This window comes from Lepeophtheirus salmonis, chromosome 13 (assembly GCF_016086655.4).
Source record: "Lepeophtheirus salmonis chromosome 13, UVic_Lsal_1.4, whole genome shotgun sequence".
NCBI lineage: Eukaryota > Metazoa > Arthropoda > Copepoda > Siphonostomatoida > Caligidae > Lepeophtheirus > Lepeophtheirus salmonis.
This window is the reverse complement of record NC_052143.2, coordinates 28,438,739-28,452,888: the sequence shown is the minus strand read 5'-3', so window position 1 is coordinate 28,452,888 and position 14,150 is coordinate 28,438,739. Positions and strand designations below refer to the sequence as shown.

Genomic DNA, 14,150 nt, shown 5'->3' with positions numbered 1-14,150 from the left:
ATTATGTACCTTCCATAAAAAAAAATACAGAGTATGAATCTACATTCTTGCATAAATATATTAAAATATATAATCTGTTCATATATAAATAATATGTAAAAAGTACTTCGTAAAATGCAATGCTTCGTGTGATTATTAATATGATTTCTTACCCTCCCACGCGCTCGTAAAGAGACGAGCAGAATAATGTAAAAATTATAATAATAATAAAAAATACACACAAAAGAGATTAATAAATATAAAATCAAATGTTTTCCTAGATCAACTGGATTTAGAGCCTTATTGTTTAATAACATTGGGTCCATCGTTTTAAAAGAGTGAAGCTCCATTAATAATGTTTTGACTAATTTTCCAATCCTTACTGACTCGGGTTGATCGTTTACTTTTGCCGCATATATTATCCCCTGAACTTTGCCCAGGATAAACTCTATCTTTAGAGACTCCTCCATATTTTCTGACGCCGAGACCAGCCAGTCCGAAGGACTCTACCTCTTCTTATAATGGAGCCAGATCTCAGCCTCTACTACTCTCACCACAGGGGTGATACGAGTGCAAAAATAAAAGAGGCGGAAGGAAGTATCGATTATAGTTCCACAAAAAATGACACATCCGCTCCTCAGGGGTATCTCGACTCTTCTTGGTAAATATAGACGATGTTGCTAATCTCTATCTAAACCATTTTTGCTTTGTGGCGCAAAAAAGATCCTGGAATACCACGCGCGGACTCACATTTGAAGAGTTCCAGTCTAGACCAAGTCTCTCCATTCTTCTCCTCACGAGGATTTCGGGGTTAGTACGTCGTTGACTGTTGAATACAGCTCTTCTAATTTTCTGATTTTTGCAGACAGCTCACAGCGAAGAAGAATGGAATCGGAGGTCCGTTTGACACATGACCCCCAGGCTGTGAGAAACTTTTTCAAGCCCTCCATATCAGTATAAAGTCCTTCAAATCCACTTTCCCCTGGCAGAGGAATTGACAAGCTGAGTATAAGTCGACCTCTTTGGCAGACTCATCTCTACTCCTCAGTCTCGGGTTAAAATTTAATGGCTCATTAGGGCCTAGAAGGTGAAGCATGGAATTAAAAATACCGACACATATTTGATTCCATGTCTTGCCAATACGGTCTGTATTTTTTGGTCACAGAAAGGAGTTCCGTTGCCCATATACATACTCTGTCCAAGAAGTTGTATTTAATATCTTCTATAAACTTTTCCTTAATTCTTTTAGCCCAGAAATCTTCACAGTCATGGAGTCTTTGGATCCAGGAGAAGTTTAATGTTTACCACGTAGACTTAATGTCTAGAGATCCAAGTCCCCAGCCGTTTGTCGGGGCATTAACTCTATCTCTTGCTATGTACGCCCTCGAAAGCTTCCAAACTAGATTTTTTCTAATCTTACATACTTCATCACACAGTTCGACTGAGAATGGGACGAACCTCATTAGATGAATTTTTTTTTTGGAAGGACGTTTATGTTCCATGCCAACATTGCTTCCTATCTAGAGAGGGGAGTGATCCTATCAATCATGACACTTCTTTGGCGCATATTCATTATTTTATTTTCTTTCTTGCTTCTAGCCTCATGGTTGGGCAAAGCAACTACAATTCCAAGTAGAGAGGTTGATGTAACGAACGCAAACTTACCAAGGTGTGCCCTCAGGAATTCTTCAAAATTCCTGTCTTCCCAAGATTAATCGTAAGTCCCGACTTCCTCCTGAAAATCTGGAGCACCTCCATGGAAGAATTAATAGATTTCAGTAAGTTATTTTCACACCCTGTAAGAAATACAGTAAGGTTGTCTGCATAATGCATACATTTTAATGGCATGTTTCTCATTTTTATACCTTCAATACTCGAATCATTCATAAGTATCTCGTAGATTCTGTTCATTCATATCATGAAGAGGGATGGTGAAAGTAGATCACCCTGCTGAGCTCCCCTTCCAATCATTCATAAGTATCTCGTAGATTCTGTTCATTCATATCATGAAGAGGGATGGGGAAAGTAGATCACCCTGCTGAGCTCCCCTTCCAATCCAAAATTCTGTTGAGCTACTCGCTCCTGGCAAATCAATCTTTGACGAAGCTGACACCATTTTTACGAAACCAATAGGGAAGCCATACCTAAAAAGTTGCTCTATTAAGAACATATGAGACAATGTGTCGAAGGCTTTTTCGAAATCGACCAGAAGTGCAGCGTATTTTGTTTTAGTGCGCACGCAATAATCCATAGCGTCCTGAAGCAACCGGGGAATGTCCTCTAGACGCCGAGACTTCATGAAGCCTTTCTGTGATGGGGATATTATATGAGGGAGGATCTTAACCACCCCCTGGTTAAGTATGCCCGTAAGAATCTTATAAGATGTGTTGAGTAGAGAAATTGGGTGATAATTTTTAATATCATCACCACTTCTATTTTTTTAAGAATCAGTGTTATAGATCCGGAGCTTATAAAATCTGGTACGTAGCCTTTAAGAAATATGTCCCTAAAAACTTGTTCAAGGATTGGCGCCAGTTTCTCGTCGAAAATTTTAAAAAACTCGAAGTGTAATCCTGATGGTCCTGGAGACTTGAAATTCCTGTTGTAGCCCCCGATGAACTTTAAAATTTATTGTCTATTAATAGGGGAGTCTAAGTTTTTGAATATACTTTCATTTGTAGGGACACTGATATAGGGCAGAAGTGGCATCCACCCTTCTGTATCTTTCAGCAATCTCGAATATAGACAGAAACAGGACAGTTTCTTGTTAAGCTACCATTTCGTATAAAAGTAGTAAGCTTTCTTAGAAATTTCCATTGGGCCCTCAGTAAGTTCACCTGAAGATCATTTATGGGATCAAAGCTTTTTCCCACGAAGTGTGTTAAAGGACTTTTTCGCTTTTTAATTTAATTCGACTAGTTCCTGTCTCATTCTGATCATAGCTCCCTATTTTCATAGTCAATATTCTTCTCCAGTTCTGAGATCGCCTCGGGCCTTTTGTCGTCCATTTTTTTCGATTTGACTCCTTAATTTTTTTCTTAACTTTGGAGCTTTTTTCCCTCTTTGTATAAATATATTTCTTGACTGCATTTCAATATTTCATAGAGCGTCCCAGGATGAGACAAGGTTGTTAGACAATTTAACGCTATTCTTTTCTATCATTTCAGAAATTTCCTTACGGATCTCCTCTGAGTCCAACAGGGACACGTTCAATTTCCAACGTGATTTACAGGGTCCAGATGGGTAGCCAAATGACTGGGTTGTGATCCGAAATTTAGCATGGAAGGACTTTAAAATCTTTAAGGAGGTTTGATGCTCTGTATGATGAAAAAACATAATCAAGTTATCCATATATATATACCTTATATCCACGAGCATCTCTGTCTGGATTGAGGATGACGTTGAGATCACTTGGAATGAGGGCTTCATTTCCCAGTGAGGGGGAGTATTTTCCTACTATATTAGAAAACCAATTTTTTGAATTTGAATGAATACCATAGATTGGATACAATGTTGCTCTTTTTTAAGGATGTCTATGTCTACCACAATATAATTCCCATCCGGATCTGAAGCCACAAGCTGCGGATTGAGAGAACTCTTTATAACAACAATCACTCTCTGGACGGGTGTGAAGTATGCCTAACTGCTTTAGCGAGAAATAACACATGGGATTTAGGGATTACACATAATCGTACATAATTGGTGTCTTGTAGTGTAGTATCTACTAGGATTATGATGTCTGTGAAAGAAATTACACTGAAATAGTTAAAAACTTCTTTTCCCCTTACCGTCGATGAAATCTAATTGACATCATATGTTATTAACGAAGACATTTTAGCTTTGTGATTGGAGTTAGATTTTTAACTCCAATGACTTTTGATATGTAGTGAGTATTAGGAACTAAATTCAGTTTTGTATTTATCACATCTTTCCTTCTATCTATTATATCAGGGAAGCCGATTGTATGTAAATGACTAACTACCTTCGTGGCCCGTTGTCCATTAGAAATAGAATTGACATTGAATGGAAATAGAGGAGGCATCGGGCTCTAAAGTTTACGATTTTATTAATTTTATTTTCATGTAGGAGGTCTATTTTTATTCCTTGGGAGGGAATGTCACCACCCGGCTGGACTTACGCGATTTGGATTCATGAGAACTTGAACAACAGTACTTTTTTCACGCTTTTCGTCTAAAACTACCACCGTATCCACTTGCTTACATTCATCCATACTTAGTTGTTCGAATTGTTCGTGCCATTACTTTTGAGGGTATGTTTATTTACTTTTAAAGGTTTTTTCAATTCGTTTATTTTCCCTTTTTCAGAGGCAGGAAACCTCTGTCTTTTATATTTTGTATCTTCTTTTCTAGATTATATTAGTATTTTCTTTGACATTCACTCATTAGAACCTTTATTATTATGGATGTTAAGAAGAGGACCATCTCCTAAAAATTCTTCATTCGACTTCTCCAACAGACTGGCGTTGCTTTTCATGTTGAGTTATTAAACTCTTCAATTATGGATACATTACTTTTCAATATCTCTTTAGGGTGTTCAGTGCAAGATTTTTGAATATCTTAATACGATGCCGTCTTTGACCCACCTTTTAAGGATGTATCCCTCTTAACTTCAACACACAGTTTGTCTACGCCTCCTAACTTACGCTTTTCATGTACCGCTTGAGCATATGTTTTTGCCGCTCCATCAACCTTCCCCCTCGGTACTAGTGAGTTAAACAAGTAATATTGATATTCTCGTATATTAACCTTTTCTGCTGTACATTTTTTCAGAGAGGACCTGAACCTGAAACAGTTGGAACACTGTTTTCTCATCCTCTCAAAATTCAATCTGACTATTTGCCCCTTTACTGGAAGGAGCAAAGGGATTTTTAAGGGGTCACCCGACACTTGAAATGCGACGGTTTCTTTCTGATGATAATTGAGAATATAAATATGGGATCTCATATTTTGCCCATAAACAACTTGATATGATGACTATCCACACTGACGAGGGGTATTACGGTATTCGAGCAAACCATTACGAAATTCATCAGAGTTGATTTTTTGAGCGTTGCACTTATCAAGTAAACTCTTTATATTTTTCACAGGTGGTTCTGCTATACAATTGCTTTGAGGATAATATGGGCTCGAGGTTGATGAAACAATTCCTTTTTTATGTAAAAATTAACTGCTTTGATCCAATCTTATATTCTTAGGGTATTCAAATCTCTGAACCACCCAGAAGGCGTTTAAATAACTTGATCAACAATAAGATCCTTTTTATACTCCTCCACGAATGCGTAACCAGATAGAGCATCGATTTATATAAATAAAACTTATCATATAATAGAAATAAATCTGTAGACATGGATTCCAAAATCATTGAAGGAATTACGTCCGGCAATAAGTTTTCTTTACATTGAATTTGACACGACTTACATTTCTCAATTATCATTTCAATCGTATTGTTCATTCCAGGCCAGTAAATTGATTTTGGCGAGTCTTAGTGATTCCCTGATGGCTTAATGAAGTTATACCAATACGTATCTTTACATTATAACCTATATATTATAATCAAATCAAAGTAAATAAGTTTGTCTTTATGAGGTTTTTTAATTTTCTTCTTATTTAGAAAAAATCCCATAAATAGTTAAAAACTCAATAAATCAAAAATGTTCAAACCTGATGTAATATAAAAAAAAAAAAAAAAAAAAAGAGTATCTAAAATCATTTAAGTGTTGTTATTCTATAAATAAAAGCTCTTTGAAATGCTATTTTTTTCTATAAACATGGTATATTTGTATTTTGAATAATGAAAATAAATCAATAAAATGTTATAATTGTATCATTAATAATAATTATTATTTATCGAATAATAAACACCCATCGAAAGAAGCAATCAATAAATAATTCTTAGTCAAAGAATTTATATAAAAAAGAAGTAATATGACATTTTCAAATTTTAAGAAAACCAAAGGAAACATAAATGGAAATAAAATTATATCTTGGTAAATGTATAGTAATAATTATGAATATTGAAGGTGTATGTTCAAAGTAACTCGTCGAATAGATGTGAGTGGGAGAGGGGGGAGAATGATAAAAATATGCTAACAAAATAAAAGTGATAGAAGAAAAAATTATAAAATAGTCAACGTAATATAATATGAATAATCTATATTTGATGTATGTAGTTTAATAATAAATTATATTCATTAGTAGATAAGCAGTTTTAGCTACTGTAGTATAAGAAGTTGTCTTGTTATAATTACTCATTATGTATAAGTATATACATATTAATAGATATAGGTAGTGTATAAATAAGTTGAAATAAGTGTTGAATATATATAGCTTGGCTTTTAAACTATTTATAAAGTTTTATCATGACATTGATCGATCTTTTTTAGCGCGCGGTGACGGAAGGCGGAAAATTTACATGATATTTTATCTATCAGAAATTAAAATATATCTAATAAAAAGCACATTTATCTCTATTTAAAAGTAATCAGATTTTGTGTGTATTTCCCAATTAAAAGTTCATTTTTTTTCTTACTGTAAGTTGTATGTAATGATTTAGATTTAGATTGGCAAGGATAAATGAAATCACAGATCTTTTATTTTTTTTAATTTAATAAATGTAAGAATTTAATTTGTTTTATATCACAATAATGAACAACATCCAAGTCTCCCCATTTTGATTATCTCTCTCTTTCTAAAAAAATCCCAATTTTGTATCCCCATAATTAGATAAGAATCTTTGAGATAATCAAAGCTTCTGTGATCCCAATCCATGCTTTTCTAATCTATAATCAAGTAAATAATTTAAGTACAATATTTTATTATGACAATACTTTTTACTCAACCCACGGAGTTACTTATCCCCTGGCTTAGCCCAAAATTTATCAAATCTTTCTCTAGCACCTTCCAAAACTTCTGCTGCAACCACAATGGGCCTTTTTACTGCAGAATGTGATGGATCATAAACAGAACTACTCATGGATGGATCCTCTAGGACTTTATAAGGAGAAGCAGAGGATGCAGGTGGTAGAGGAGCAGGCTTTGCTTGTTGTAGCAAATCTGATTCAAAGGGATCTTCTAGAACATGATAAGCTGGTTTCTTTGTCTGTGGAGGAATAGGTTTTGGAATTGCCACTGTTTCCGTTGATGATGGGTTGTTAGTAGTAGATTCAAATGAAAAGTTTGGATCGTCCAAACATTTGAGTCCCGTCGAAGATAAGGGTTGGTTGGCAGTGGATGTTGGATGGGACATTTGCTCTGACTCCTTCTGCTGATCTTTTGGGCATTCCTTTACTTCCTCTTCTTCTTTTTGGGAACCGTTTAATCGTGAAGGCTCGCAAAATGTTTTCTCTTCCCCTTCTTTTTTCTCGTGAACAGATCCTATAAATAAGTCACAATGTTAATTTTAAATTATAATGTGATCTAATTTTATGCTATTTTCATTATTGTTACAATTAATTATGATATTTTTCTATGGAAAATTTATTTATGAACATTCTTTAGATAAAAGCTTAAGAATATACCATTGGTATTAGAAACAAGCTGGGGTACAAGAGGTTCTTTTAAAGGTCTTGGTGGAATAGCTGATCCACCACTAGGTCTTGTCATAGTTGAATCCTTAGTAAAGCCTGGAGTAGGCTCTCGAGCTTCTTTAGCAAGCGAGGAAATCTTTGGTGGATGTATAGGAACTGCTCCTCTTTCGTTCCGCGACATCATTCCAAGGTTAATAGCAGTTCCAGAGACACTATCAAAGTGACTTGAATAATCACTCATAGGGCTTTGTCGGGCAGATTCTGCAAAAAAAAAAAAAAAAATTAATGAGAAAAGCCTAAATGATTGAACTCCTTGTAAAAGGTCTACCTCCATCTCTGACACTTTGAGTTACTGAAAAAGTTTTAGCTGTATCCAAAGGCACTGTCCAGTTAATAGGGTCGGGAGATCTAACCATTAGCTCAGGACTCTTTACACGAGTTGGCTCTGGTGGAGATTTAACTACAGGCTCACGGAAATAATCTAGGTTATTTTCAATTGCAGAAGGAGGTCGAGATGATGTCTTTGAAGACGATCTAGACATCGGACGTCTTCCTGAATCGGAAATAGCTCGAGAAGTGACAACTTCTTCACCAGGTCGATTACCACCTAAAAAGAAAAGAAATACTCATTATGTTAAGTAATTTAAATACTTTTTATTTAAGTTATTTCATTCAATCGACAGTGTTAGCGGTTAGATAAAAAAAACCCGATTTTTTATAATTCTGAATTCAATTATCATTCGATTCTCAAATTTATGCTTTTGTTAAGTTGATTCACAAGTCCACAACTTTTGCATTGTTAGTTTGTTTTTTATAGATAAAAAGATTAAACGTCTGTTTGTGTACTCCACGATTTTCGACTATTAAAAAAAAAAAAAATACAAAGAAATATATGTTTAGGGAAAAATTATTTTTAAAACTTTTTAAAGTTTGTTTCAGCTACAAAATTTAGCATTTTTTCGAACCAAATTTTTAAGAGTACACAATGATCCAAAAGTTTTGACAGAATTTTCTCCTAAACTGTTTCTTTCCATTTTTTACAAAAATAAAAAATTACAAATCACACTAAAAGACGTTTAACCTTGCTATCTGTAAAAAAAACAAATAAGTAAATGGGCATTCTAGACATGTGTACCAACATAATAATAAAAATCAATAATTAATTGAGAATTGAATTTGAAATTACAAAATAATGGTTTCTTTACGATCAAATACTTATTACAGCAAATATGTTTGTTTTGGTCATTTCGGTATGAAAAATAAAGATAAATATTTTATATAATAAAACGAACTGAACATTTTCTTCTTTCTATATTATGAAAAAAAAAATGTTTGTGAAACATTTGAATAAAATTTGAACTTATGAGCTGATATAAATTAAAAAAAATTATAAATATACATATTAAAAAATAAATAGATCCTTTTTACTTCATCATCAGTTAAAGTCCATATTTTGGTATCTAATATTGATTATATCTTGGTAAATGTATAGTAATAATTATGAATATTGAAGGTGTATGTTCAAAGTAACTCGTCGAATAGATGTGAGTGGGAGAGGGGGGAGAATGATAATATATACTTATACATAATGAGTAATTATAACAAGACAACTTCTTATACTACTAAACGATCATTTTGTAAATTTTTTAAATATTGTTTTTCTTTTTTTGAATATATTTTTTTTCTTTATTTGTCACATCTTCAATATTACGTTTGTACTATCGATTATTTTATCAGGTATTCACCCTATCATGAGTCATGAGTACGAGTCAAATCAATGTTTTTAATTCTGAAGGTTATGTTATTATCAAAATAGTTTGTTAGATATGTTAAAATATTGAGTCCATTATATATGTTTTTACATTCATAGAGATACATATAATGTATATCTTTAAATTTCTACTCATTCCAAAACGAATAGAAATTTTACAGCTCCTCTTCAGTAGATTTGGCTAAGTGTATTTTGTGTTATTGTCTAAATAAAAACATTTAACTATTTCTTAAAAAACAAAAGTGTTACTAAATTATTGTTCTCAAAAATGATAGAACTGCATACAAAAATTCAAGTTTCTAAAATTATTGTTCTATAAAATCGTCAGTGAAGTAAACATTACACATTAATGTATTTATTACATGTCACAAACTTTCTTTCAAAAAGAAAAGAAAAAAAGACTGAAAATTAACAGGTAATTTAGCAATTATTATATTTCTTATTCTAAAACGACTATTTACTTAATTATAGTAGAGTTGTCTTCACTGCTTAACAACTTCATTCGAGTGCAACAAATCATAACTTAACCCACAAATAGAAAAAAACATAAGTTCACTAATTAATAGGTGCTAAACAATACAGTCAAACCTGAATTAAGTGGTCAAGCAAGGAAATCTGAAATAGCAACAACTTATTACAGGAACCTCTTAAACAAAACATCTTATTTTGTAAAAGTTCTAAATTTGAAAACAGGATATGGCTGCTTATTGCAGTAACACGTTTAAAACAGATGGAGATTCGACCAGGCTTGACTGTAGTTCCTTTCTAACTATATCTGTGTTACTTTGTTTTAGAAGTGTGAAAATCAATTGAAAAATTAATAATTTTTTGAATATTTATAGATCACTATTTCAAACGACATAATTTTTATTTCAATCAGTGGTCGTGGAATAGGGGGTAATTACCCTAAATATGTGTTATTTCAAAGTAATAAAGAAGGACTTATACTTCCTAGTGTTAAAATAAACATCATGCCACTAGTTTAGGGTAAATTAATTAGTAAAGTAATCCTATTAATAAACGAAATTCAGTAATTATTATATGAATTATATTGATTATTATAATTCTAAAGAATTAGATAGGGGATATCATGTTGAAAATAATACAAAAAGTAAATATGAACATTTTAAAAATAAATTAATTGAAAGGTTCCTTCCATATTTTTTTTATTACATTTAATTTAATTATCAAAATAGGAGCAACAACTTACGTTTGAAAATTATGTCAAAAGGATCTATTTATTATGCTTTGAAAGCTTCAGATTAAAGACGAATTGAACCCTGTATTTGTAATTATTTTTTTAAAATTTTTATTATATCTAATACCCTCTATGTTAAATGAGTCCTGGACGTCAAAACTCGAGAAAACATTGTAAGAAAATATATTTGATGATACATAAATATTGCACATAGATACAAGGGTGTTCTAAAAAGTTTCCGACCTCAACGTTATTGTGACAGGACTTGTAAATAAAAGCTAGTCAACATCTATCTAGCATCTGTTGACTATAACTCGCAAAAGTTTCAGGGATTTTGAAAGGCTGTTGTTATGCAATAGTGGTTTGAGTGAGTTGATTTGTGTCTTTTTGTGAAAATGGAGAAAATCGAGTATTGAACTGTCATTGAGTATTTATTTTTGAAAGTGCCACTTTAAATAGGTTCAAACCATAGAAGATATATAAAACTTTGTTGTGTAACAATTTGACGGGTCTAAGTAAATCCAACTCGGAATAATTGAGCCAAAAGCAAAAAGTGTTTTGCATAGAAAAATACTGTACTTGTTTGATGGGATCATCACTGGGAGAAGTCTGTTGAGTAACAAGGGGACTAGGATATTGAAAAATCAAAATAAAACAGAAGAAATGTTTTGCATCTTTGTGAGGTCGTAAACTTTTCAGACCACCCTCGTATATAGGTACGACCAAATAATGTTAAAAACGCACACTTTTGTGGAACACATATCCACAAAAGTAGGTATGTACCATATGTACTTACAATCAACTTACTTGCTTAGAGGATAATATGTATATTGTATAGTGATTCATTGGGTAAACAAACACTATTTCCACATATCGCTGCCTATATATATATATATTCCTTAAAGAGTCATTGGACTCTAGTAGTAACTATCGATATACAATATATCCATTAATTTTATAATATATTATCTCAATATTCTACTTAGTAAAATAAACACACAAAAAGAACATACAAAAAACATACAAAAAAAAATGTAAATATAAAAATACTAGTCATGCATTAAGCAAGCAAAATTAATATTGATAACTTATTTAGTTGAAAATATAAAATCAATCATTTAATTACCCTAAAAAGATGTAATATTAGTTTTAAAAAAATAGTTTAATAAAATGTATAGTAAACTTGACAATGACGAATTTACTAGTGAAATGTATCTCCAATCGTTTTAAAGTGGTTGTTTTTAAAGCAAATTTGATAGTGAAGGAATAAGGTGTATCGAAGGAATTGGAGGATGAGTAAGGATAAAGAAGAAATAATGAAAATTAAATTGTTAATATATGTAAAATGATCAAAGAGCGATCCAAAAATACCTAAAAGAATAAATAGTATTCAAATGGTTCATCAAAAAACCAAATGTTGGGCTATTTTGAAGACCTATTTTTAAGATACTTAACCAATAAATAAGAAAGAACAGTCTTATAATTATATGTAATTACGATTTTGAAGAAAAATATAAGGAAATCAATTCAATTCTTTGGATAAAGAAAAAAAAATATGACGATTACACTATACAAACAAACCAAGATGATTTTTTTTTTGGGTCTACGTTCATAATCTACTACTTAGTTTATTTTAATTCTTCATCATGCAGAAATGATCAAATGAAATGAACGAAATATAATGAGTTAATTTATGTTATAATTTGCATCAAAAACAGAATGAAAATTAGAGAAGAAATTAGCAGGAAATGAAAAGCTCTTGGGCACAAATATTTAAGCTAATTAAGTATGAATCGAGCTAGATTATATATTTTTTTAATTAAATTGAGGATGAATTTATTATTGAAACGTGTGGGATGCTTGTATGTACTCGTTAGCTAAATACCAAAATCTGCTCCAGCCATGACCTATGTATGTAAGTGATCAACGACAACAATAACAACAAGTGTGAAAAAATCATGGCTAAATGTGCTGCAACTTGCTCTTGCTCCTGAACTTCACTCTAGCTCAGCCCATTGTGCAATCAATGAACGATTTAAAATTAATATCATTATTATTATGTAACTTTTGCATCAACAAATTATGCAAAAAAAAAAAAATGAAGAAAAAAAAAAAAATATTTTGAGGAGTTATTTTCATTTATTTCTTCCTAGATGGGAATGATACTTACACTTGGTGGTTTGTATGGGGTCATTAACCTGAGTCCCTCTCGTGGGAGGAGGATGAAGTGGAAGAGGAGAAGACACCTTTGATGAAGAAATATTTTCTTCTCTATGGTCCTGGTTAATTATGGCTCCTCTCAACGGAGGAGGTTTCTCTGTAGCCTTTGGAGTAGCTGTTGTTGATGATGAAATTGAGATAGGAGGAGGTTTGGAGTATGGATGTGTTTTTGAAGGAGGATCAAGGCTACTTGGGTTTTTTTCTATACACGAATTAGTTTTTAATGTAGCTAGAATATAAAAAGCGGTACTTCTAAAGATCAATAATATTCATTACTTGCAAATTAAAAATACCGAAAAACAAAAAACTTTTTGAAAAAAAAAAGTATAATTTTGAAACCAAAAAGTAGGAAATAAAAGTAAACGCTTGATTCTTATTTTTTTTGCATACAAACGCTAAAAAAAAGATCCATCAATTTAAAAATGAAATTCATAAATATGTTCGTATATAAATGAATAATAAGAATTTAATAATTAAATGTTTTCAGAAGCACTCAATTTGTGTATTAATGGATGAACAAAAATATCAAAGGGATTGAGTACTTTTGATTATGAAAACTTTTTTTAGCATATTTTTTTTCTATTTCCTTTCTTTTTGGATTAGAAAAAAGTGATAGACTAAGAATTCTGAACATATTTTTAAAATTTGAACTCTTTTTGTATAAAAAAAATGTGTGCTTGAACGAAAAAAATGAATTAAAATAAAACCCTGCTTACTGATAGAAGGGTACGACAAAACGATCAAAGGGTCAAGACTGGATAATTTTGTCAAAAGGAAAAATATTATGATATGTATGTATAAGACAGACTACACATTAATTTGAAAACATTCCTTCTCCTGTAATTTTTCTAAATATCTTTAGTTTTTAAAAATAATGACGTAAAAGTCATTTTGTCCTAAATATGTATATAAATGTATTTTTGTTTTATACAAGGGACAAAAATAATAAGGAAATGATAGATTAAAAAAACAGAATAAAACAAAACAAAAGTAAATATTTGGAAGAGTAACGATACACGCAAGTAGTTTTGTGTCAGATTTTATTTTATTCGGTCCAGTCCAGTCTTAGGACTGGTCATATAAGTCCTTCTGACTGTCACTACTAGAATTGATTAAAAAAAGAAGAAATAAAGTTAAGTTATGTCATCAAGGACCGAATTTTATAAGATGATTGGATTGATATTCATGACTGAACTGGACCGGATCGAGAGTGAACTGGACTGCAGTCTTCAGTCCTAAATAAGGACTGAAACAACACTATACCCAAGGACGTATTATGTAAGTAGTTATGTATTTCATTTCTACCAAATTTGTCTTTATTTAATAGGTTTGTAGAGACAAAGTTGGTTGGTCCTTAAAGATTATTAAAATGATTAATATATTTTGCAAGTCAATTTAATACTTGTATAATATGTCAAATGGTTAAACGCAATTAG

At 31.8% G+C, this 14,150-nt stretch overlaps 1 protein-coding gene and 2 long non-coding RNA genes across 52 annotated transcripts in view; 2 read left to right on the top strand and 1 right to left on the bottom strand.

Moving 5' to 3' along the window:
• Nucleotides 1-1,221: 1,221 nt before the first annotated feature.
• LOC121128506 (uncharacterized) lies at nt 1,222-3,414 on the top strand. The gene is made up of 4 exons (XR_011783431.1): nt 1,222-1,355; nt 1,416-1,757; nt 1,968-2,345; nt 3,147-3,414. It is a non-coding gene; the product is annotated as an uncharacterized lncRNA (long non-coding RNA).
• Nucleotides 3,415-3,479: 65 nt separating this feature from the next.
• On the top strand, nt 3,480-5,033 carry LOC121128505 (uncharacterized). The gene is made up of 5 exons (XR_005868175.2): nt 3,480-3,865; nt 3,931-4,249; nt 4,350-4,473; nt 4,529-4,705; nt 4,770-5,033. It is a non-coding gene; the product is annotated as an uncharacterized lncRNA (long non-coding RNA).
• A 748-nt stretch (nt 5,034-5,781) lies between these two features.
• LOC121127702 (uncharacterized) overlaps nt 5,782-14,150 on the bottom strand; it is a 281,992-nt gene continuing 273,623 nt past the window's right edge. For 26 of the 50 annotated variants that reach the window (XM_040723133.2, XM_071893130.1, XM_071893146.1 and 23 more), the window contains 4 exons: nt 12,665-12,943; nt 7,854-8,132; nt 7,517-7,786; nt 5,782-7,373 (listed from right to left, as the gene is read on the bottom strand). In XM_040723133.2, the coding sequence (XP_040579067.1) occupies nt 6,847-7,373; nt 7,517-7,786; nt 7,854-8,132; nt 12,665-12,943 (1,355 nt within the window). In that variant the 3' untranslated portion in view covers nt 5,782-6,846. The remainder of the gene's footprint in view (nt 7,374-7,516; nt 7,787-7,853; nt 8,133-12,664; nt 12,944-14,150) is intronic. The other 24 variants (XM_071893143.1, XM_071893160.1, XM_071893145.1 and 21 more) reach the window with 1 other exon arrangement.